We start from the raw sequence: 26,750 nt of genomic DNA on the forward strand, positions 1-26,750 counted from the left end.
TTCCCTCGTACCAATTATCTGCAGATAATAGCTGATCTACAAACTTGTAGATCTACAAGCTTGCAACGCTGTTTTCTCAGCTCCCTTGTTTATTGGTTGCGTCAACAAGTGGAGTTGTTAAAGGGAGAAAAAACAGTGTTGAGAACTTTATGCTCTTCCTGTTGTTGCATTGATGTTTGTCCAGCACCTGGGTGCGAGTTGACAGGCACGTGCACACAGAGACATCAGAGGAAGCTTGAGCCCCTGCCCGTTTACCTGTCTGCAGCAAAATAACCCCCTCTCCATTATTGTATCTGAAGGTAGCATTCAAGAGAATTGCCTTGTCCAAGCTCCCCAGAACTTGAACAAAGCATTTTATGTGGAAAGAATTGCCCTCCCTGTGTAGAGTTTCATGCCGTTGATTATACCTGTCTGAGTGCGGTATAACACACCGAGAACAGACAATCTTCAAAGCTCAGTGTTGAAAGCTTGGAGTGGATGTGCATGCAGTATCGCCTCTGTCACTGTCAGGAGAAACCTTGTCAAAACCGTTCCCTTTTTATTGTGAAAATAGCAAAGTGCATCTGCTATTCCATACTTTGATGCAACACTCTGACTCTTGTATGATGAAGTAGGGCATTAACACATCGGGTGCCCAGAATTATTCGACGTTTAATTTGCTGGTGCCCATGGCAACCCGCCATTTTACCTACCTTCGAAGTACTGTTGAGAAAAGTAATCCGAGTAAATGTAATCCAAGTATGTCCTGTTTATTTCGCGAAAATCTTTTCTTTCAGTCAGGACCGTTTTTTATCAATTCTAAGCCACAGTGTTTGTGTTACGGCCGGTAGAAGAGGCTGCCGTTTTGAGAAAAAAAAGAAAAAAGGAAGAGAATCCGGAGAAAACAGCATTTTTGTGCAGCCGCTAAACAGGAAGTCAACGAGACAGACAGCACGTCCGGGTGACGTAATTTCGCGCTGCATGTTGGGAAATGGAGTTTGTTTCATCACCGCGGTAGCCAAGTGCAGTAGCTACAGTACAGTATAGTTTACTGTACAACGCGCCGAACGCGTCGTGGGCACACATAAACATCAAAGAGATTGGCGCGTGGGCACCACGTGGGCGTTTAATGTGTTAATTAGCAAAGATGTTGAAATATGGAGATACAGCGTTTCTGTTTAAAGATGTAGTCCACCCCCCAAATTACTTTTTGTTTCCCCCCACGTATCAATGACTCGGCCCATAAAGCCTTGCATTCCTCATTCGGTATTCTTTTTTTTTTTTTATATCCACCTGTTTCCGCGGGAGTTTACTGGAGATTATTTGGACCTGTTTGCACCACACTTCCGGTTTAACAGCAGACATACAAGCTCACGTCGCGTCGCAGATGCAGCCTGTTGTGAGCTTGTAGATCACACTCGGCTGCGGCGCCGGAAGCTCGGTACAGCGTCTGGGCAATGCACTATGGGGCGTTGGAAACTCGTGGATATATCCTTTATTTAGGGAGAGTGTACACAAACACAACAACAACATAAAGTAAATGAAATTAAATATACATTTGGGGGAGTTAACAAAAGTGTACATTCGAGATTAAGTACAAAGTAATATACCTGAAGACATGATAGAGCACATTTAGCTGTGAGCATTAATTTATATAAGTCATGTGAGAGTAAGGTTTTAAGAGTAAGGATTAAGCGGCAAGGATCACTCAATCCTTGCCGCTACGAACTCTGGTCGCAGGCGTATTACAAATCTAATCCAATTAGCCCAAAACTTAATAAACTAGACCTTACCCGTTCGAATATATGTGCTGCAAAATATGTGCAGAGTGTGGGTTATGGGGAAAGTAACTGTAACTGCATGGTGCGTGCGTGAGAATATGTGGGAGCATCATAATGTAAGGAGCAGCCCATGGAGGAGTGTATATTTATGATGGATACAAATAATTTAACAGCTAAATTAGGTGAATAGAAGTATGAGGATGTATTTGCTCCACATAAGGTTTCTATACCCGTTGGAAGATGAGACACACATCACCCGTTGCATGCGTGACCCATGCAGAGAGAGAGAGAGAGAGAGAGAGAGAGAGAGAGAGAGAGAGAGAGAGAGAGAGAGAGAGAGAAACTGCAAGTTTGTTTTTATCCTCTCCTTTCTTTTCTTTTTGTTGTGGAATGATTCCGCCCTCTACTGGGCTGTATTGGTCACTGCAGTATAATGCATTTTGTGACCTACTGACTGACTGACTGACCTCTCTCTCTAATTATATGTTAGATGTCTCCTTCTGTAAGCGAAGAGAGAAGGTGATCTGTTCCATAACATAGATTGCATTTACCAAATCTATCCATTCATTTATGGCGGGGGGCTCAGGGAGCCTTGTCAAAACCTTTCTGCAGGCTGATATTAGAACACCAAATAGGTATCCGTCTGATCTGCCTGTCTGGAAATGTGGATGTCCCAAAAACAATACAGTACATTCCATCCTCATTCAGTATTTCAATATTTGATGAATTGAAGCAGTAGGAAGGAGACCAAGCTTAACAAGAGCAATACTATATTTAAAGCAATGGTTCTCAAACCATTTCCTGTCAAGGACCCCCAAAAGATTTATGTAAGAATAATGCTTTAAAGGAGTAGTTCAACCCCCATTTTTTTTTTATTACAATAAAATATACCCCCATTGATTCCGGATGGGGACCCAAATGCACTTGAACTCAAGTCTCCATGGCGTGAGTAATCAATAGAATTTTAGGGGTGAACTACCGGTACCATCCTTCCTTCTCCTGATGGTCTACCTTCGCGTAACTAGCCTGGCCACTCGGTAAGTAAAGCTTTTTGATTGCACTTCATCGAAGGCAGAGGTTCATCTCAAAGTGGGCACCAGGGACCTTCAGTTCAGGGGTCCTTGAGGGGGTTCTAAAAGGACCCTTACAGGTCTGTACTGTAACTCTGAGAGCGTACATACAGTATAGAACCCGCTCTGTACACTCTCAGAGTTACAGTATGAGGTACCTTGAAATTAAAAGGTTTGAGAACCACTGATCTAAAGAATATTGATGATGTGTCTTTCTTTTCCTCCTTTAGCTTTATATAATTAGTTAAATTCTATGCAAATAAAGAAAAAAGAAAAAGAAAAAAGAAAACAATAATGTGCTGAGCTTGTATCTGCTATTTTTATATAGCCGAAGTATAAAATATGGACCAATATGGACCCCCTGGTACTCCCCGGACCCCACTTTGAGAACCACTGATTTAAAGCATTCGCTGGACATTAGTAGTCTCCCTGCAACCGGATTACACCGTGTGAGTTGCTTTGGAAATCGGGGAATTCTGGGGGCTGGACTACCTCTTTAAGGCATTGCACTGTGAAACTGTATCTTTATGAGGTGATTTACATTCTCTTTGTCGGCATATTTCGATAGTCCCATTAGTCTGACTTGCTTGTAAATCTCCATTATTTTATTGAGATGCCTTCTAAATCAGTATTTCTCAAACCTTTTTGTGCCATGGACCCCCTAATTGAAGGACCCCTTCTGAAAATATTTTGTGCCAGGAAGCCCCAAAAGATTTGTGTTAAAACTTTTAAGATAAAAAAAAAAGCATAATATAAGTACAAGCAGTGCAGAAGTGACATGCTGTGAACTACTGAGCTTGTATATCTGCTATGTTTGAGAACCACTGTTCTAAACTAATGTTTTAAATCCAAAGAGTTCTTAATCATCTCAACCTATGGACTAACAACCAGATGGTTTGTGCACATTTTGGTTCAGTAGGAGAAAACTACAAACCGCAATACTGAATAAATCACACATTATTTATTTTCCGCGAGGCAAGGATTTAATCTGTAAAACACTTTTCTGGGGAGCTGCTGGGATCCCTAACCCCACAGGTCCACTACATCACATGCTTTATTTATTAGATCACATCTACATAGAAAAACATTCTATTTACCCTGTGTTTGTGTCCATGTGTGTGTGTGTGTCCATGTGTGTCCATGTGTGTGTGTGTGTGTGTGTGTGTGTGTGTGTGTGTGTGTGTGTGTGTGTGTGTGTGTGTGTGTGTGTGTGTGTGTGTGTGTGTGTGTGTGTGTGTGTGTGTGTTTGTGCGCGTGCGTGGCACCGCGTGTGTTCGTGTTTGTATACCTCTCATAGAGAACTAATGTTTTTCACTGTGCTGCTGGAAAAGTAAATCCATCACCTCAACTGGCCTGAGTTTTTAGAACACCGTAAATCCTACAACACTGTCTGTGGGCCAGCCAGTAAATTGCTTGACTCGTTCCTAAACGTTTAGTTTTAAGGTGTGTGAAATGCTTTTAATCAGCCAAATGCTCAGTGCTGTGGGGGAGAGGGGGGAGGAGAACATGCTAGGTAACACAACACTGAGAGAGAGAGAGAGAGAGAGAGAGAGAGAGAGAGAGAGAGAGAGAGAGAGAGAGAGAGAGAGAGAGAGAGACAAACAGCCAGTAGCTCACCAGCTTGAACAGCTGTCTGTCTGCCTATCGGTATTATATTGTTTGATGGGGAAAATAGCGGTTTCAACTTGTTCTTCATATAACTGGTCCTATAATCCTCATATAATCCTAATTGTTATGCTCATTATAAGAGGGAGGAACCATATACCCTGTACGAGAGGTCCGTTCAATGACCCATGCCTACCAGTGACATCATCGATGGGGATTCCAAGCTAATAGAAACAGCAGGCCTTATTTTCCTGGAGAGCTATCGTGCTGTAACAGAAGTCACTGTTCTTGCGTCAATAATGAAAAAGAATAAATTAAAACAAATAAATCAAATAAATGTCCAAACCTCCACCTGTCCACAGCCCTCCTCTGAGACACAGTAGTAGACAGAAATGATGTCATAATATAATTAGTGCATTAGTGAAGAGCAGCTTTGCATATGACAAAGATTTATGCTGCAAGTCTACAAGTCTTACATATCAGAACAAACGGAAACATTATTTGGCTTTGCATCAATTACACAGAAATGTAATCGATTTTGTGAATTTGTTCCTCTATAGCAGTGGTTCTCAAACACGTTTTGGCTCTGGGCACCCCTGTAAATAACGTGTTCATCCACCGCACACCTGAATTATATTGTTATTTTACAGTACCTTACATTTATGGAAATCTTTCCCCCTTAAGATACACAGTTTATGTCACCAGGAAAACTTGAGAGGATATCTGTTTCCATTTATAAAACAGATTGAAAATAACTTTTATACTTGGCGTCTAAACCCCTGCATCCCTCTTCTGGGTGGAACGTAGCAGATCGACAAGCTCAAAAACGCGTCACAACATTGCGTGTTGTGAGCTTGTACAGGTAGATCTGCTATTTTTGGTGAAGAGAGGTGGTGTAGATGGAAAGAGAACTCAAGCACATTGCAACGCAGATCTATGTTACTAAGCTTAGCGGGCCTACAGTATGTGGTTTAACAGTTAAACTTATATCACTTCAGTTAAATCACTTCTGTTAAACTTCAGTTCAACTTTAACTCAAGTGATGTTGATGGGAGGGTCCCCAGATGATTAACTTAATGTGCAATATTGTTTTCTCACTCAACAGTAAACAAACCAACATAAAGTTTAAGTGTATAGAGGTTATCTGCACATTACCCAGTGACAATTTAAGGACTTTTTAATACCTCTAAAATGACAAATTAAACATTGGCCAAATTGTATAATATTAGAGGCAGAAATTGTGAAAATAGCCGTTCTACATGTTGGCAGTGGGTGAGCATGTAGATCTGCTATTTTCACAATAGAACCGTGTTATACAAAATGTAATGCCTCAACTCTTAGAGCTTGTCAGGGTGGGGGGGGGGGGGGGGGGGGGGTCCCCAGTTAAAATATGATTATTTGGGCGGTCACGGCCTGAAAAAGTTTGAGAACCGTCTTGTCTAAATTTAATAGTAAATGTTCCTCTCTGTATAGAGTCTGGAGCGGGGGGCCAGGGGGACGGCTGCCCTAGCTCGGAGTGGAGCGTCATGTGTCGGCCATGCTGCGAGTACCAGCTGATCCAATGCAGGTGCCCCGCCCAGCCGAGGGTCCAGGTGGGCTACACCGTGCCGTGCTGCCGCAACGTTCTGGACCAGTGCGACCCGTGCATCATACACCCAGGTATCACATACACTTTGATTTAATTACAGAACCCTCGCTAAAAGCCACAGGACAAAAATCCACTCGTCCGAGACAGTTTGCCCTCCTGGCCCCCAAGCTGTGGAATAAAATCCCTGTCGCACTTAGAACAACGGACTCACTCGCTAGCTTTCGCCGTGAACTGAAGACTCACCTTTTCTGACTCTACCTAAACCCATAGCACTACTGAAACACTCAATGACCTTACAGGAAGCTAGTTAGCATTTGTTTTGTAGGTTTTTAGAATCCTTCTTTTCTTTACTGATTTATTGTTTTTTAGATTGATACTCATATGCATTTGTTATATTGTTGTTGATGTTCTGACATGTTATCTTGTTTAAAAGCGTCTCCTAAATGTCTAAACTGTAAACTGTAAACTGTAAGTACTCTGGCAGTGTGTGAGTTTTAACTATTCAAACAGACACTTGACCAGGTTCCCCCCTGCAGGGCTCTAAACTTAATCCACTCCTTTTTTTCCCCCCTCTACAACAAATCTCTTCGCTGAAAACAGACAATGTACAAGCCAGCGATCAAAAGCTTGTTGTTTGGCTAGTTTCACCACATTGTTTCGCCCCAGGATATAGGGACCCTGGGGTTTATGTAGTTAATTATATAATTGTCAATTTGTAAAACATTATGATAGTCTCATCCATTACTAAAGCACAAAGTCAACAAACACCATGGTAGTTGCTTGCCAACGATAACTGATGTTATTTGCTTGAAGCTCTGTTCCTTTCAGCAAGCGACAATGGCGTGCGACCGAGGATGAATTTATTGCCACTCTGTCCACTGTTGTTTCTCGCTGCAGGCTGCAGTCTGTTTGAAAACTGTAAGAGTTGTAACAATGGAACATGGAAGTCCAACGATGACTTCTTTGTCAGAGGGACGTTCTGTAAGGAGTGTCGCCAGGGCTGGAGCGGAGGAGACTGCAAAAGTACAGTGGCATGTTTCTAAAGTTTGGTGAATTTGGCTTCTTTTTTTCCCCTTTTTTTCTTTAAGGTGCTGTACTTTTAGTGGTGCCATGGCATTGGTCCGAAGGTTCATTAGTCCGAAGGTTCATTAGTCCGAAGGTTCATTAGTCCGAAGGTTCATTAGTCCGAATTTGTTAAGAATACTATGCCTAACTCTAACCCTAACCCTAAACTTAACCTCAGTAACCCTAACTAAATTCGGACTAATGAACCTTCGGACTAATGAACCTTTGGACTTATGGGCAGTCCCCCTTTTGGTGATACTCTATTTATTTATTTATTTATTTTTGGTTTAAAACTAAAAGTTTCAGATAAAAAGTTAGAGCTCTATAGGCCTATTCGAGGGAAAAAAAAGAACAATACTCTCTGTTAATGATTTATGATGGTTCAATGATCCTATCTTGAAGCCAATCAATAATAGTTATACATGTAATAAATCTCCCATTGCATTTAAATACAAACTGTAAATGTAAATGTTTGTATTTATCTTGTGATCAGCATGTGGAGGAGTCCTTCAGCGGGCATATGGAACCATAGCGTTGGAGAGCTACCCGACCAACGCCCGGTGTGAGTGGAGAGTGAAAGTAAACCCTGGCCACAACATTGAGCTGAGGTGGGAACTTCTCTCAAACATCTACTCTTCAAAGTAGACACTCACCACATTCAGCCCCGTAGTGCAGGCACCATGGAGTCAGTGGTTGAGCTTTTGGTACAAGATGTGTGTTGTTTCTCTGAACAGTTAAGAACATTATTCTGAAGAATGTCTTGTACCGAAAGCTCAGACAATAAATCAATGTTTGTTTTTTTTCATTGTGGAATAGAGTTTCTAACAGAGGACTTCTACATTGCAGTATTGATACCTTTACTTAAAGGAGTAGTTCACCCCCAAAATGACTTTTTTTCTATTGATTAGTCACACCATGGAGACTTGAGTTCAATAATATTTTTGGGTTTTTGTTGCATTCTGTTAGGGGTCCCGCCTGTGACCCCAAGTATATGGCACCCTGTCCTTTGAAACCACTGTATCTACTGAATAGAGAGAGAGAGAGGCATCCAGCTCCAAGATGGCCTTGGACTGGAGATGACTCATCAAATGCAGCTGGCCACGCTAACGAGCTGTTATCTTTTCTCTGTCTGGGAAACCAACCTTGGACTGAGCGTGAGTGAGACAGGTGCCCGTCCCTCCCTAACGTTCGGGCCGTGCTGTTATCTCTTATCACGTCAACATGAGATATGACATCCTGGGAGAGAGGTGTTTCCCAGAAGCTTCTGATGTGAGAACGGACGACTCCCCAACCTGGCATGGATGGGGGAGTCTAGCCTGACCTTGACTGTCTGATTTTGCAAAGATGTGCATGAGAGGGCATGTACGTGCACAGACGCGTGACAACGTGTGTGTGCTAAAATATGTTCTGTGTGTAAATCACGTCACTGTGACTGCAACGGACTACTGTATAAAGGAGGCTGCTTCGTGTCTCCTGTTAGTTGTTCTAGTCTGAGTTGTTCTGTTGTTTTTTAGTTGAGTTGTTGCAGCTATCCCCGGCCCGTTAGGGGTCGGGGATGGACCTGTTTGTACTTAGTGCAATTTCTGCACCACTTGTTCCTGTACTTAGAGAGACTTTGACTCTGTTAGATTCTCTGTTTTTAGTCAAGTACTTATATCGTACTTCTTCATTATTTCATTGCCAATTACTGTATTGGTGGTTTTATATTTTGTAACTGTTTTTATTCCACTAAAGCTTTTTTATTCACTTTTGCTTGGTGTCTGTCTGAATTCATTTTCAAGAGTTAACAACTTTTTAAAGGTTTGACTTTCTCTCCTTCCCTACGGGGAAGGCTGCACTCATGGGAGGAAGGTTTTGAACACCTTCAGGCACTCGAAACCATCTCCTGGCTGTGGGACTGATTGAGACTTTTGGTAAGATTCAACAAGAGTATTAGGTTAAAAGTCTTTTCACCCTATCAGAAGCCAACTCAGCGCGTGCTGAGCTGGTGGGCGAGCTTGACAGATAAAGCACAAATCTCCAAAACCCCTAACCGGATGAACTGATGTTCACTCTGGACGGTTTGTGCTAATAAGTTGAGCTGCGTCTCTCCCGAGCCCTTGGCGAGAGAAGCTACAAGTTCAGACTCACACTTTACACTGTCTTTGTGGTTTTGCATTCTCCATTCAGACCTAAGGTCTACATTTCTAAAGTAAGGTGCATATCTTGGTCTCTAAAATAAATAGTCGCTGTAGAAAGTAATAATATTCACCAGTTAAAGAGGGTCTCATTGATAGCTCAGCTTTCATTCAGAGAAGTGTATTTATGTTAGTGTTAAATAAGTATATGTATATGTGTAATAGTAGGTTTACACAAACAAGGAAGGTTATTAAACCTGTTTGTGAACTTACATAGGTTTACACAAATGGGAAACTATTTGTGAACTTAGTACACCTACATAGGTTTACACAAATGGGAAACTATTTGTGAACTTAGTACACCTACATAGGTTTACACAAATGGGAAACTGTTTGTGAACTTAATACACTTAATGGGTTTACACAAATGAGAAATTGTTTGTGAACTTAAAGGTGTAGTGTAGTGTTAGTGACAGTGTTTCATTTTAAAAAGATCCGGTAACTTCTTGGGCTTAGGACCTGGGAAGGGTTCCGGGCGGCGTGAGGAGTACTTTAAAAGGTGGAAGAGTACTCAGTAACTCAAGCTCATTACATGGCGTCCCTGGGTGGATATTGATTGATTATTGATTATTGATTAGTAATTGATTAATTAAATTCGTGTCCACTGCCACATAAAGAATAGCCGAGAGACCCTTGGAGTATGGTTATTTACTACAGAAGTAAAGGATAGTTAATATTATCAAGGCTTAAGTGCTTTTATCCACAAAACTCCCCACAGCGTCGGAGATTTTGAACAGAGTGAAGTGGAGGTCGGTCCGTACAGCCGACGGCCAGTAAATCGGTAAAAACATCTCCATCAGGAACTAGGTAAAATAGCAGTTGAGAACATCTAATAATATTATAACAACCTTTGCGACCAACCTAAGTTATTTGGGCATGGACTCCGCCAATCCCACCGCCGCAGACAACGCTCCCTCGGGAGCGGTCGGCGGGGCGAGCCCACATCGGCTCAGCTTAGGTTGGAGAACTCGGTAATAGTACATATTGACCAAGTTCGCAAGACCAGGTGAGCACTGAGAAATGGCCGAAGCTTCGGGTTGTAAACCCCTAGTTAGGAATGGAGAGGTTACGCCAGGCATGGGGCAGGTAACTGTTGGTTCTCGTAAGGAGATGCCCTTTGCCTTGGAGTGGGCCAGACATGAAGTGTTGATCTGTGTAGCGCCAGGACGGTCCCCTCCAACTGGGGACAGTGGAGTTGGAAAGAGTGCCAGCGCCTGGTTAGGCGTATCCTATGGTGTGGTGAAGTTGGCCAGGGAAGGCTTCATGCAAGCCTCTCATTCGCCCTGGTGGCGAGGCCTTTACCTTTGGGCCCAAGGAGGGGCCCAGGGGATGTTGAGCATTGGTTTGCCCGCGGTGCTACGTCCTATATGGACTGTGCATCGTCCTGGCAGCCTATCCTGTTATGGCCGCTGAAGCTGTGGTCAGATGTTCTTGCTCATGGTTGGGCATTGCCCTGGCCGAATGCAAATGCCAGAGGGGGTGTTAGGGGTCCTGACTGTGACCCCAAGAATATGGCCCCCTGTCCTTTTAATCCATATGCACTGTTTGTACTGCATAGAGAGAAATACATGCTTTTGCACACTGCTGACAAAGCTGCTCTGTGTTCATGCATCCAGCTAGACAAGGTGGCCTTGAACTAGGGTGACACCTCAACACAGCTGGCCGGCACTAATGAGCTCTTATCTCTTATCTCTCAACGGGAGATATATTTCCCGTGGGAAGAGAGAGGAGGAACCCGGAGGGAGGGGCACCCCCTCCCTAGGGAGGAGCTATGGCCTGAGGCTCTGTATATAAGGAGCTCCTCAGGCAAGCTCTCGTCACAAACGTCTGCTGACCATCATATGGGACACTTCTCAAACCTTCCTATTCTTTGTGGAGAATTGGAACCTGACGACGACCTAGACATGGCCAGCGAAGGACAAGAGCAGATCATCTCCATTTGCCTGGACGACATGGATGATGACAATCTTCTTGCTAATAACTCTGGAGATACAGGCTGTCCAGGCTGTGTCAGCGGCTGCCCAGCCTGTCCAGATGAGCACATTATTGATTTGCATAATAGCAAACACCCGGAGAACCAGATCTCTGGATATCTCCCAGAGGAAGATCGGAGTGGTGTCTCCACCCCGGCTTCAATGGATCGACCAGCGGAGCCTTCTGTGCCCATTGTGGGTGCCGTCTGGAAGGTGGTGTTTCCCTCACTTCTGGGGGACCTCACTGACGATGAAGACTCCGAGATGCCCAGGATGCAGCTATATGGCATCAAAGGCAATAAAATCCACGACGATGCCCTGAAGGTTCCTCAAGTTTGGGAGCAGATCGCGGGCATCAGACGAGGACACCTGTCCAACAGAGAGCCGTTCCTGACACCTACTTGGGAAGACTACGTGTTACTGAAAGGCCACTCCATCAAGAGATTGGTGAACTATTCCCGCCTGATAGGAGACAACTGGCGCTCTATCGTGCCTGCATGTGTAACCATCTACAGGGTGATGGTGAGTTCTCTGCGTTACCAGGCGGGCCAAGTGTGGGCCACCATTGAAACTCAGGGATCAGGGCAGAATCGCTTTGGTTGCCTGGAAGCCATGTTGGGACCTCGTATGGAATATGGAAAAACAGGAATCCGGGATGCCTACCGAGATCCTGCAATATACCCATCTGATGCTGTCGCAGCTGCCATTGAGGCGAAAGCACGGGAGGGGAACCAGGGTGCCAGAGGGGGTCTTAGGGGCCCTGGGGCTCCTGCTCGGGACCCCAAGAATGTGGCACCCAAGCTATTCAAGCCGCAAGGCAAGAAGGCCTCAAGAAAGGAGACCCAGCCCAAGGCTGAGACAACTGAGGCCAAGGGTTCAAAAAACGGAGAGCGGGGAGCCACCAAAGGGGCTCCCCCGAAGAAGGCTCCAACATTCCTGCCTGCAGGAGAATGGGCCGCCCTCCCACAGGAGGAGAAGGAGGCAAGGATAGCCCTGAGAGCGGCAGCGAAAGCCGCGCGCAAGGCTCAAGAACAGGACCCACCTGACTCTGTGGTGGCTGCGGACGAGAGGATCCAGGCTGCCAGAGGGGGTGTTAGGGGTCCCGCCTGTGACCCCAAGTATATGGCACCCTGTCCTTTGAAACCACTGTATCTACTGAATAGAGAGAGAGAGAGGCATCCAGCTCCAAGATGGCCTTGGACTGGAGATGACTCATCAAATGCAGCTGGCCACGCTAACGAGCTGTTATCTTTTCTCTGTCTGGGAAACCAACCTTGGACTGAGCGTGAGTGAGACAGGTGCCCGTCCCTCCCTAACGTTCGGGCCGTGCTGTTATCTCTTATCACGTCAACATGAGATATGACATCCTGGGAGAGAGGTGTTTCCCAGAAGCTTCTGATGTGAGAACGGACGACTCCCCAACCTGGCATGGATGGGGGAGTCTAGCCTGACCTTGACTGTCTGATTTTGCAAAGATGTGCATGAGAGGGCATGTACGTGCACAGACGCGTGACAACGTGTGTGTGCTAAAATATGTTCTGTGTGTAAATCACGTCACTGTGACTGCAACGGACTACTGTATAAAGGAGGCTGCTTCGTGTCTCCTGTTAGTTGTTCTAGTCTGAGTTGTTCTGTTGTTTTTTAGTTGAGTTGTTGCAGCTATCCCCGGCCCGTTAGGGGTCGGGGATGGACCTGTTTGTACTTAGTGCAATTTCTGCACCACTTGTTCCTGTACTTAGAGAGACTTTGACTCTGTTAGATTCTCTGTTTTTAGTCAAGTACTTATATCGTACTTCTTCATTATTTCATTGCCAATTACTGTATTGGTGGTTTTATATTTTGTAACTGTTTTTATTCCACTAAAGCTTTTTTATTCACTTTTGCTTGGTGTCTGTCTGAATTCATTTTCAAGAGTTAACAACTTTTTAAAGGTTTGACTTTCTCTCCTTCCCTACGGGGAAGGCTGCACTCATGGGAGGAAGGTTTTGAACACCTTCAGGCACTCGAAACCATCTCCTGGCTGTGGGACTGATTGAGACTTTTGGTAAGATTCAACAAGAGTATTAGGTTAAAAGTCTTTTCACCCTATCAGAAGCCAACTCAGCGCGTGCTGAGCTGGTGGGCGAGCTTGACAGATAAAGCACAAATCTCCAAAACCCCTAACCGGATGAACTGATGTTCACTCTGGACGGTTTGTGCTAATAAGTTGAGCTGCGTCTCTCCCGAGCCCTTGGCGAGAGAAGCTACAAGTTCAGACTCACACTTTACATGTCTTTGTGGTTTGCATTCTCCATTCAGACCTATGGTCTACATTTCTACAGTTAAGGTGTGTCGCCTGGTCTCTAAAATAAATAGTCGCTGTAGAAAGTAATAATATTCACCAGTTAAAGAGGGTCTCATTGATAGCTCAGCTTTCATTCAGAGAAGTGTATTTATGTTAGTGTTAAATAAGTATATGTAATGTAAATATGTAAATATGTATATGTATATGTGTAATAGTAGGTTTACACAAACAAGGAAGGTTATTAAACCTGTTTGTGAACTTACATAGGTTTACACAAATGGGAAACTATTTGTGAACTTAGTACACCTACATAGGTTTACACAAATGGGAAACTGTTTGTGAACTTAATACACTTAATGGGTTTACACAAATGAGAAATTGTTTGTGAACTTAAAGGTGTAGTGTAGTGTTAGTGTTTTAAAAAGATCCGGTAACTTCTTGGGCTTAGGACCTGGGAAGGGTTCCGGGCGGCGTGAGGAGTACTTTAAAAGGTGGAAGAGTACTCAGTAACTCAAGCTCATTACACATTCCTAAGACAAAAAGTTTATTCGAGTAAATTTACCCCCATTGATTCCGGATGGGGACCCGAATCGATTTGGGTCCCCATCCGGAACAAATGGGGGTAAAATTATTGTTATCACATTTTTGTCTTAGGAATGCGACAAAAAACTAAAAATAGTATTGAACTCAAGTCTCCATGGTGTGACTAATCAATAGAAAAAAAGTCATGTTGGGGGTGAACTACTCCTTTAAGAAAAATGTGTGAGTACCTCTTCCACCACTGGAACTGATTCTGTTTGATTCCCACGGCAGGTTTTCCAGTCTCAGCTTGGAGTCTGACCACCACTGCGGCTACGACTACATAGAGCTGCGTGACGGGGACAGCGTGAGCTCGCCGGTCCTGGGTCGCTTCTGTGGACCAGAGCTTCCTCCTCCAGTCAGGACCACGGGGAACAACCTCCACATCCTCTTCGTCTCGGACGGCTACACCAACCTGGACGGCTTTGTTCTCACCTATCAGCAGAGTTCAGGCAGGTATACCCGGTTATTAAACCAGTGCCTTCCAAAAAAATAACTAAGGCTGGGACTTTAACCGATTAATTGCGATGAATTAATTACAGAAAATTAACGCGATTAAAAAAAATAACACATATTAATCACACTTAGTTTTTGCACCACAGAACCTTCAGTTTCGGGCATACCGATCATAGCGATGCACCAACCAAGAAGAGACAACAAACGCGAAGGGAGAGGTAGCCGATCAGAGCGCTTTGCTTGGCCCAGTGGATGTGAAATTTTGATTTAAAAAACTCACTTGTTGATTCACTCGTACAACAAAATGTGTTTTACTTGAAAAAAAAAATGCTTCTCAGGTCAAATATCAACGTGCGATTAAAATGCGATTAATTGTGATTAATTAATCACAGAGCCTGTAATTAATTAGATTAAAATGTTTAATCGCATCCCAGCCCTATAAAAAACATAATGTTGCTGTAAGCTAAAAACTAACTTCAAACTCTATTTTAACCATGTTAGATTCAATGACAACACAATCATGTTCCTGGTTCTGTTGACTGATATTGGCATTCTAAAATGGGGGGTCTTTTTTTATTTTTTATTATTACTTTTTTTTTTTTTTTTTGGGGAAATTGAAAAAAAAATATGAAAAAGGTAATTGAAAAACAGCGGCCTATGGTTAAAGTTACAATGGGTTTGTTTAGGAAGGGGGCATGTCTGACGAAGGATCATGGGCTCTATTTTGCAGCCCTAGTTTGAGGACTCCTAAACCCAGTTATTTACCTGGCATCATTATTATTCTCCATCACTTTCCTTCATATTATTCTTTCTGTTCACACTCTTAACCCCCTCCCGCTCCTCGCTGTGACCTCTGCAGAACACTGTGATCCGTGTTAAATGGGATTACAGTTTGTTGTGGTCTCCTGGCAAATTGCGAGGCTTTCCAAGCAAAAATGCTCTTTTGTCCTAAACCTAGAATCAGTGGTGGACACAGAACTGAGTACATTTACTTGAGTACTGTATTTAATTATTATACTTTTTTTTTTAGTATTTTTGTATTTTGCAAGCGCATGATCTTCACTGTGTTTCATTTTAAATTTGACTCCACTCCATGACATTTCTAGGAAGGAGCTTTTGGGACTAAAACTGTTACTGTACCTTTCAGGATTCAAAATCAAAAACAGTAAAACTAGCCGATCTACAAGCTCAAAATGTGTCACTTTGTGCCGCATTTCGTGTCATGTTTCATCTCTCTCTCAACTAAGGGTTCCTTTGCCTGAAAACATTGAAGACCCCTGAAATAGGGCATTCATCTACGAAGAAACTCAAAAAGTTCAAATGGAGATAAGAGTTTTCTGCCCGATATATATATATATATATATATATATATATATATATATATATATATATATATATAGTTTTGCCCCACTGCTTCCAGCTACCAGGAATGCAGAGTGCAGGCCTCCAGAGAAGCCGGAGCATGGGGATGTCCTGCCTGCGTACGGTCCGGGCCACCGGCTCCTCTCCGTCAGCTATGTGTGTCACCCCACCTTCACCCTGGTTGGTTCTGAGCAGAGGACATGTCTGCTCAATAACGCCACCTGGACTGGAACCCAACCCAAATGTGTTAAAGGTATGTCTAGTCATGGCAACTATCCAAACAAACTTATTTCCGAGGCTAAGTTCGAGGAAAACGTTTACGGTACCTGCCCGACATGCTGCTTCCCAAGAAATCACTGTTCCACTGTAACCGTGTTTTGTCTATTTTATTCAAGTTAAAGACAGTTCATTTAGGCGTCGTCATGAATCATAACATAACGTGAATTTCAGCCTCAAAGGACGACTTCACCTCTGGGACAACCAGATCTTATTTTATTGTTGTTTGGGACACGATCAACACAAGAGTTATTTTGTGTGTTCAATCTGTGTTTTTAGATATTGTAGTATTTCAGCATGCTACAAAGCATCATATGATGCTTTGTAGCATGATATCGCATCATCTGATGCATCATATGATGCAAAATCATATCATCATATTTAGGACCACTTCACCTCTGCAGTCACATGCAGGCCACGGCTGCATTATCTCTTCTCTTCTCTGCTCTGCTCTGCTCTGCTCTGCTCTCTTCTCCTCTCCTCTCCAGCAGTAAGCAGAGGACACTGTGCTCCGCCACCCAGAATCCCTCACGGCCATCATAAACGTGTCTCAGCCAGATCTGGTGGTGGCAGCAACAAGATGGAGTTCTCCTGTAAAGGCTCCTACATTCTGAGTGGAGAGCCCACCATGACCTGCCTGTCCAACGGCTCATGGAGTAGCAGACCACCCCAGTGTGTCAGAGGTATGGGCTGCCGTCTTTCAAAAATAAACACTTGGCTGGGAAGGAACTATACTCCAAAGGTTTAGAAAATAAAGCTGGTTCTTCTCATTGGTGGGCTGTAGCCTCGTGAAGAGAAAAGCCTTGTTAACATTTGAACCTGGGGCCGGTTCTAAAAGCACCATCTAAATCCTGACTTATTCAACATGTTCAAGTTGGCCTACATATAACCAGTAAGACGCCTAAGGGTGAAAAGCGACCTCGCCCCATCTGTCTTGGCCATATATCTGTTAGTGTGGTTCTCCTAACAGGGCATCATCTGGGATACAATCCTTTTTATGCCCATATATGGAGATCCCTAACAGAATCCCTTTTATGCCCATATGGAGATCCCTGCTCTGAGCATCTGACATCACCGTGATGTCACTTGTTTATGCCCATAAACAGGTGCCAACTACCCCGAAAGGTAGTCCCGGATTGAGAGGTAAAAACACACACGCACGTGCACGCGTGCGTGTGCGCGCGTGTGTGTATTGTATAATATCGATAATGTTTATACATAGATTTGGGGTTCCTTAGCACAAATGTTTGGTACTGATACATGTAACAATTATGATCTGGATCGAGAAAAAAATAAAAACTTTGGCTATTAAAAGCTAGCTTGTGTATCTAAGTTTAAAAAACTACTGATGTAACAGTGATGTGGATGATGTATGTGTCTCCCAGCTTGCAGAGAACCCAAAGTATCACAGCTGGTGACTCAGACGGTTCTGAAGCCACATCAAAGATCAAAGTATGACACTATACAATATGATCTACTTTTGATTTTTTCCATGCTTTTCTATTTCTTGTTTCTTATTTCTTTTTAAAGATATTGCTATGCTGTAGACCAGTGGTCCTCAATCTTTTCAGGCCGCAACCCCCAAAATAATCATATTTTAACTGGAGACCCGGCCCCCCCCCCCCACCCTGACGAGCACTAAGAGTTGAGGCATTACATTTTGTATAACATGGTTCTATTGTGAAAATAGCAGATCTTCATGCTCACAACGCCTCGCAACGCGAGGCGTTGTGAGCATGTAGATCGGCTATTTTCACAATTTCTGCCTCCATATTTGACAATTTGGCCAATGTTTAATTAGTCATTTTAGAGGCATTAAAAAGTCCTTCAATTGTCACTTTAGAAATGTGCAGATACCCTCTATACACTTATGTTAGTTTGTTTACCGCTGAGTGAGAAAACAATGTTACACATTAACTTAATCATCTGGGGACCCCCCCAAATAATTTGGGGACCCCCCTGGGGGTCCCGACCCACAGGTTGAGAACCAGTGCTGTAGACAGGGGTCGGCAACCTTTTTTGTTATGAAAGTGACATGTTTTTATAGCACTAGACATATCAGCATTCTATTTTCCATAGCCTACATAACATCATTTTCTTTCACATCAGGACATAGTAATGATCATCAGATGCAATAACCCACACATCTCCCAGACTCCCTCCTCAGTCAGAGTTTGAATGAATGTAAAAATTACAGTATGTGCAGGATGTAATTTGCATACATATGTAAGGGACTTCATTTAATTGACTAAACATTTTGGACAAAATAGCCAATTTTACATCGAGTTACCCATATGTCCCATATGTCCCTATTGACCGAATTAACAACCCCCTGCCTGATCATACAACAGCCTCAAGCAAAAGCATGTGCCACGTTTCGAGCTTGTAGATCTGCTACTTTTGGATTTGAATCCCGAAAAGTAACACTTTTGAACATATGACGATATGGTGTGTGTGTGTGTGTGTGTGTGTGTGTGTGTGTGTGTGTGTGTGTGTGTGTGTGTGTGTGTGTGTGTGTGTGTGTGTGTGTGTGTGTGTGTGTGTGAGTTTGTCTAGCTATACTTATGGGGACTAAACGCATGTTCACACAGTCACCTGCAGGGGACGGGACCTCTGACAGTGTGGGGACAAAATAAAATAGTAGGACCAACGGTTAGGTTTAGGGTTAGGGTTAGATTTAGGGTTAGGGTTAGGGTTAGGTTTAGGGATAGAGGTTAGGCCACAGGACTTGCATAAAAATGAATGGAAGTCTATGTTATGTCCCCACAAGTGATGTAAATATATAGTGTGTGTGTGTGTGCGTGCGTACGTGCGTGCGTGCGTGCGTGCGTGCGTGCGTGCGTGTGTGTGTCTAGGGGTGTGTAACCTATAAGAGAGTACTGAGTCAGTCTCTTCTCCACACAGCCCAGATGATGTGTCATCAGCGTGGCCTTCCACTTTCAAGCTGTGGACGTCAGACAGGCAGCCGAAAAGCGACGACACAGGTTTGCCGGCGCTCCCCCGCGGCTTCCACCACCTCCACACCAGCCTCGAGTACCGCTGTTCCTCCCCGCTGTACCAGCACAGCGGCAGCTCCACACGAACCTGTCTGAAGACCGGCAAGTGGACCGGCCGCCATGTGTCCTGTTCACCAGGTGGGGGCAGCAGTGGCTCAGGTCCATTCAGTTGTGGGTGTTTTACTGTTGCTGTCTGTGCCTTTCACCTTGTAGTTGACAAAGGGGATTATTACCATGGCTCTCTGACTGTCTTTGGCTAAGACTCTAGATACGTTTGACAAAAATCGGAGAAGATCTAAAAACGGGCGATTTAAATAGTGAAAATAGCGTATCTACAACCTCACGACGTGTCACGTGTCGCAATGTGACACGTTGTGAGCTTGTAGATCCAGAAGGAGCGAATACACTTCCCGGCAGCGGCACCTGCCGCGACGTCGTCGGACTTGCCGACAACAGCCGCGGCAATGATTCCTATGCCGTGGCAATTGATTCCTATGCCGTGGCAATTATATAATCCGTGGCAACGCCGGACAGACCGACAATCGAGCTGCGTCAGCCGCTGTTGCCGAGCCTATCCTCCCCCCCCCACCACCCCCACCCACACACACACACACACACACACACACACGCAGGCACGCACGCACGCACACTCCCCCCCCCCCCCCCCCCCACCCCCACACACACACACACACACACACACACACACACACACGCAGGCACGCATGCACGCACACGCACGCACCATGATCAGCTAGTGGACCAACGTGCTCATATAGTCAATTATGTATAAATAAATGAATGAAGTAGACTGGTGGTCGCTTGCTGACCTTCCGGATCTGCTGGTGGACCACCGGGCCCGCCGGGCGTCACCGGCAGCCGCCGCCGTCACCTGCCGGCCTCACCGGCAGCCGCCGTAGCCGCCGCCGCTAGCCGCCGTCACCGGGCCTCACCGGCAGCCGCCGCTAGCCGCCGTCACCTGCCGGGCTTCACCGGCAGCCGCCGCTAGCCGCCGTCACCTGCCGGGCTTCACCGGCAGCCGCCGCTAGCCGCCGTCACCTGCCGGGCTTCACCGGCAGCCGCCGCTAGCCGCCGTCACCTGCCGGGCTTGCACCGGCAGCCGCCGCTAGCCGCCGTCACCTGCCGTGCCTACTGTGTGTGTGTCCCTCCCTCCACCTCGCCTCTCCACTTCTATCTATCCATTTTACGCACAGCTGTTTTGCGCTGCACGCATCTATCCCGAAACACACACACACACACACACACACACACACACACACACACACACACACACACACACACACACACACACACACAGCCCGGGAACGACCCACGGAGCGAGCAACGAACACCCAACCGTCCGTCTCGCCGCCGCCAGAGATGGATCTGTCTGTCTGATCCCCCCCCCCCCAGATTGTCCATAGTTTAATAGTCTGTTATTTGTATTTCTTTCGCCTGGCCTGGCCGTTTAATTATCCATTTCTACCTTAATTCTCATATCAGCCATATTCCATTTTACGCACATTTTACCGACCTCCTCACCCCGAATATAAATATAACCTTCATTTTTCTTTGCAGCTAAATTAACTAAAGGTTCTCCTTAATCGAATTCATCATAGATATGTTTATTTTTCAACACATGTTCTTCATTATTATTATTTAGGCATATGGTTTCTCTGCGCTTGTCATGCGTAAATCTTTGGATTCATTCTGTGACCAGCATTCTGCTTATGTACTATGCGGATTTTATCGATAACAGGTTGGGTTATTCACCACCTCGGCGTCAGGTTTATTATTAACCAAAGCCATTTCCGAACATAATGCCTTAATGACCCAGTTAACCTATAAGATATTAATAATAATACCAGTAAGACTCCCTGTCAGGTAGCAGCGTGATGTAATAGCTGCTACCTGATAGTATGTTTTGGCCGACGATTTTGACCCCATCCCCCGCAGTGTTTTCCACAGTCAGTGAGAGAGTGTAAAATGAATCCAAACGTCCCCCCTTACGGGTCCATTTGGTTTCGTTTTAAGCCTACCCGCACAAGAATTAAAATGTCCATAAGGGTCCATTATAGGTTGTCTACTCATTTACCTGGGGACCACCTGGAAGTTCCAGGCGATCGCCTGACCTTACCAAAACACTGACATAATGTCTGCTGGGTAGTTGGGACATGATGCTGCTCTGTTGCGACTGGATCTATCTATCTATCTATCTATCTATCTATCTATCTATCTATCTATCTAGCTATCTATCTCCACTAAATTCTCAATTAATTAAAGTCCTGCATTTTTAAGTGATGCTCTGCTCATTTAATATGTAAAATAAAAGAGGAAACTCTATTGTCATGTTGTGAATCTCTGCTCATTTATTCACATTTATATTATAATTTCAAAGCGTACAATGCTCGCATCTATCTGTATTTCAGTTATTACATAACTTCCTTTCTTTTTCTTTTTCTTTTTTTAGCGGCCCACGGCGCCTCCGCGGGTTTTTTTATGTGTAATAAGACATGCAATAGCTTACTAGCTCTATAGGACCAGGTGATAGGCCTACAGTTAATAACATAAATATATAAAGTCATGAAGTGTGCCTAGGCTATTGCCTATATCCTGATTGACAGCTGGACTGACTCCTTGCTGGGCGTCAAACTTCAGAGGACGGGATCCGCAGACAAGTGGCCAATCAATGATTGGACCGACTCTCACTCTCACTTTCTCTCTCTCTCTCTCTCTCTCTCTCTCTCTCTCTCTCTCTCTCTCTCTCTCTCTCTCCCCAGAAGGAGCGAACACACGCACATGCACACGCACGCAGGCAGGCACGCGTGCGCACGCACCATGATCAGCAGTGGACCAGCATGCTCATAAGAGAGAGAGAGAAAGAGAGGCCAAATTGGCCACTTAATTGTCTGCAGTGTCATGCACTCCTTTGAAGTCAAAATTGGGCCATTATAGGTTTTTGTAACCTAATTGTTTGTTTGAACGCCCAGCTGGGACTCAGTCCTTGCAGCTGTCCAACCTGAGCTGTCAATGGTGATAGCATAGTCAGACATAGCCTACACTTCATATTCACTTTATGTTATTAACTGTAGGCCTATCACCTGGTCCTATAGAGCTAGTAAGCTATTGCATGTCTTATTACACATAAAAAACCCGCGGAGGCGCCGTGGGCCGCTAAAGAAATAAAAATAAAAATAAAGGAAGTTATGTAATAACTGAAATACAGATGCGAGCATTGTACGCTTTGAAATTATAATATAAATGTGAATAAATGAGCAGAGATTCACAACATGACAATAGAGTTTCCTCTTTTATTTTACATATTAAATGAGCAGAGCATCACTTAAAAATGCAGGACTTTAATTAATTGAGAATTTAGTGGAGATAGATAGCTAGATAGATAGATAGATAGATAGATAGATAGATAGATAGATCCAGTCGCAACAGAGCAGCATCATGTCCCAACTACCCAGCAGACATTATGTCAGTGTTTTGGTAAGGTCAGGCGATCGCCTGGAACTTCCAGGTGGTCCCCAGGTAAATGAGTAGACAACCTATAATGGACCCTTATGGACATTTTAATTCTTGTGCGGGTAGGCTTAAAACGAAACCAAATGGACCCGTAAGGGGGGGACGTTTGGATTCATTTTACACTCTCTCACTGACTGTGGAAAACACTGCGGGGGATGGGGTCAAAATCGTCGGCCAAAACATATAGGCTGCACGACATGCGCGCGCGCACACACACACACACACACACACACACACACACACACACACACACACACACACACACACACACACACACACACACACACACACACACACACACACACACACACACACACACTCATGGCTGGCTTGCTGGCTGCTGGTCAGTATTATAGAAACGCATGTCCTTTTTCTTTCTTGGAGCATTACAGGGATTTTGCATATACTGTCTTTCATGATGAGGGCATCATACTGCAAGCTATTACATCACGCTGCTACCTGACAGGGAGTCTTACTGGTATTATTATTAATATCTTATAGGTTAACTGGGTCATTAAGGCATTATGTTCGGAATGGCTTTGGTTAATAATAAACCTGACGCCGAGGTGGTGAATAACCCAACCTGTTATCGATAAAATCCGCATAGTACATAAGCAGAATGCTGGTCACAGAATGAATCCAAAGATTTACGCATGACAAGCGCAGAGAAACCATATGCCTAAATAATAATAATGAAGAACATGTGTTGAAAAATAAACATATCTATGATGAATTCGATTAGGAGAACCTTTAGTTAATTTAGCTGCAAAGAAAAATGAAGGTTATATTTATATTCGGGGTGAGGAGGTCGGTAAAATGTGCGTAAAATGGAATATGGCTGATATGAGAATTAAGGTAGAAATGGATAATTAAACGGCCAGGCCAGGCGAAAGAAATACAAATAACAGACTATTAAACTATGGACAATCTGGGGTGGGGGGGGGGGGGGGGGGGGGGGATCAGACAGACAGATCCATCTCTGGCGGCGGCGAGACGGACGGGTGGGTGTTCGTTGCTCGCTCCGTGGGTCGTTCCCGGGCTGTGTGTGTGTGTGTGTGTGTGTGTGTGTGTGTGTGTGTGTGTGTGTGTGTGTGTGTGTGTGTGTGTGTGTGTGTGTGTGTGTGTGTGTGTTTCGGGATAGATGCGTGCAGCGCAAAACAGCTGTGCGTAAAATGGATAGATAGAAGTGGAGAGGCGAGGTGGAGGGAGGGACACACACACAGTAGGCACGGCAGGTGACGGCGGCTAGCGGCGGCTGCCGGTGCAAGCCGGCAGGTGACGGCGGCTAGCGGCGGCTGCCGGTGAAGCCCGGCAGGTGACGGCGGCTAGCGGCGGCTGCCGGTGAAGCCCGGCAGGTGACGGCGGCTAGCGGCGGCTGCCGGTGAAGCCCGGCAGGTGATGGCGGCTAGCGGCGGCTGCCGGTGAGGCCCGGTGACGGCGGCTAGCGGCGGCGGCTACGGCGGCTGCCGGTGAGGCCGGAAGGTGACGGCGGCGGCTGCCGGTGACGCCCGGCGGGCCCGGTGGTCCACCAGCAGATCCGGAAGGTCAGCAAGCGACCACCAGTCTACTTCATTCATTTATTTATACATAATTGACTATATGAGCACGTTGGTCCACTAGCTGATCATGGTGCGTGCGTGTGCGTGCCTGCGTGTGTGTGTGTGTGTGTGTGTGTGTGTGTGTGTGTGTGTGGGTGGGGGTGGGGGGGGGAGGATAGGCTCGATTGTCGGTCTGTCCGGCGTTGCCACGGATTAGGTATAATTGCCACGGCATAGGAATCATTGCCGTGGCTGTAGAGTTTAAGTGCGGAATGCTTTTTCTAGTTCTAAATAGATTCAAGTTCCTTTCATCATGTAATGTTTCTTAATTTCATCATGAAATGCAATGTTCTATTGTCATAATGTTTCTTTTTTCTCTCTCTCTCTTTTATTTTTGACTATAATCACTTCCCCACCCCCACACTATACACCCCCCCCCCCCTCCCCCCCCCTCCACCCCCCCTCCCCCAGTGTGTGGCAAAGTTACCTCTTTCGACTCCCAGAATCCCTCTGGGATGCGCTGGCCTTGGCACGCGGCCATCTATATCCGATCACCTGATGCTGCTGGTGGTGGTGGCGGCGTTGGTAATGCACCAGGCGGCCAGCAGGGGTTGCCAGGGGACGAGGCGGGGGAGGAGGCAGCGGCGTGGCGGCTGGTGTGCAGTGGCGCTCTGGTCACCCAGCGCAGCGTGCTGGTGGCGGCGCACTGCGTGGTGACGCTGGACACCCAGCGGCAGCGCCCGCTGCACCCGGACCATGTGAGAGTGGTGCTGGGAATGCTGCACGCCAACGCCTCTGAGGAGCAGGCCAAAGGCCTTCAACGCTTGAGGGTACTATAAGCATTGGAAGAAACTCTTCTTTAATTGTTTTTTGGAAATGGTGATTGGAAGGCACGTGCACACATAGACATCAAAGGGGGCCTGAGCCCCTACCCTTTTTATCCGTCTGTAAAAAGTGCCCTCTCCAGACCATGAATTCAGTTTTTGCTATGGTGAAAGAAATTGATTATGCTTAGTTCAGTGTGGTATCACGCACCGAACATAGCCGACCTCGACGCTTTGTGAGCTTGGAGGTCTGCTATTTTCGATACAGTATTTTCACCAAAAGGCCCTTTTCGAAATGTCAGCCCTGCCTCTCTAACATTCTCTGCACGTCCCTGGTGATTGGTAAATGGTGCATTGATATGGCGCCTTTATCCAAGGAGCTTTACAGAAATTGTGCATTACATTCACCCATTCGCACGCACATTCATACACCGATGGCAGAGGAAACCATGCAAGGCCTGGAGACCTGCTCATTGGGGAACTGGGAACGTTTGGGTTTCCAGGCGGCCACTCTACCACCTGAGCCAATGCCGCCCCAGTACGATATGTCACATCACATCACTGGTTGTGTAAGGAAGTGGGAGAAATGTGTTGTTTACTTTCTTTTGTATAAGCTTTTTTTTTATTACAAGTTGGATAATGGTTCTAAGTATCATATATGTTTATTAACCAGACCTAACTCAAACCTGTTTCTCTTATTTATTTACTTTTGCTACTTCAGGTTTCAAGCATTTTCGTGCATCCGGAGTTCAAGTCCGTCCTGGACTCTGACCTCGCCATGCTCAGGCTACAAGACAAGGTCCGGATCAGCCGCCGGGTGTCCCCGGTCTGTTTACCCAGAATGCAAGGCGGGGAGGTGATGGCCATGGAGGCGTACACCACGCGGTGGACGGCAGGCCGCGGCGACTACACCAAAGTGGTAGAGGTGGCCGACTTTCTTCAGTGCAAGCGGGAGTTCGCTCTCATGGGAACGGACGTGTCCATGCTCACCGACAACGTGCTGTGTCTCATCAGCAAATCTTCCGCCTCCGGCGTCCCTTGTCTCAACGCCATGCCCGGCATCACCGTCATACCGTACGCCGCTTCTCCCGTCGTCCCGTCACTTCCGGGTCTGACGGAGGAGCAAAGAGTCTCTGACATCGTGTGGGAACTGTTCGGTCTAGAGAGCCTCTTCCACAACCAGAAGAACTGCCACGAGCTCATTTACACCGGGCAGACGCGGATACGTAACTTCAGAGACTGGATCGAGAAAAACATGAAATAGATGTAGTTATGGTCGCTGTAGGGTTAGGGCTGTCACAATTATTACATAACCGTCTAATCGCAATTATTTGACATAATCGCAATTATTTCGTCATAATCGTTTACATGTTGAAAAATGTTCATATTGTCTACAAGCTCACACGCTTGTAGATCGGCTATTTCCACTATCAATGTTCTTTTTCAAGTATAAAGTTGTACAATATGTAAGTAATTTTCTTTGTATATTTAGGTTATGTGTCATATGTGCCATGTGCAACTTCAAAGCCTACAAGCCAAACAGGAATGTAATTATCAATGACAGAAACACAATTAAATCGTTAATCGCAATTATTTGAGTGAAAATTAATCGTCATGTAAAATGTCATAATCGTGACAGCCCTATGTAGGGTGGGAGCCTTGTAGGTCC

At 45.3% G+C, this 26,750-nt stretch overlaps 1 protein-coding gene across 1 annotated transcript in view; it reads left to right on the top strand.

Annotated features, from left to right (window-relative positions):
- Window positions 1-26,345, top strand: part of pamr1a (peptidase domain containing associated with muscle regeneration 1a) — a gene marked incomplete at both ends in the record, with an annotated part of 26,769 nt that extends 424 nt beyond the window's left edge. Inside the window, 10 exons of the mRNA XM_080730385.1 lie at window positions 5,909-6,094; window positions 6,921-7,046; window positions 7,582-7,696; window positions 14,336-14,557; window positions 15,985-16,172; window positions 16,684-16,878; window positions 17,581-17,647; window positions 19,100-19,329; window positions 24,729-25,087; window positions 25,803-26,345. Of these exons, the coding sequence (XP_080586511.1) occupies window positions 5,909-6,094; window positions 6,921-7,046; window positions 7,582-7,696; window positions 14,336-14,557; window positions 15,985-16,172; window positions 16,684-16,878; window positions 17,581-17,647; window positions 19,100-19,329; window positions 24,729-25,087; window positions 25,803-26,345 (2,231 nt within the window). The remainder of the gene's footprint in view (window positions 1-5,908; window positions 6,095-6,920; window positions 7,047-7,581; window positions 7,697-14,335; window positions 14,558-15,984; window positions 16,173-16,683; window positions 16,879-17,580; window positions 17,648-19,099; window positions 19,330-24,728; window positions 25,088-25,802) is intronic.
- Between the last annotated feature and the right edge of the window lie 405 nt (window positions 26,346-26,750).

Source organism: Nannobrachium achirus (assembly GCF_963921795.1).
Source record: "Nannobrachium achirus genome assembly, chromosome: 7".
NCBI lineage: Eukaryota > Metazoa > Chordata > Actinopteri > Myctophiformes > Myctophidae > Nannobrachium > Nannobrachium achirus.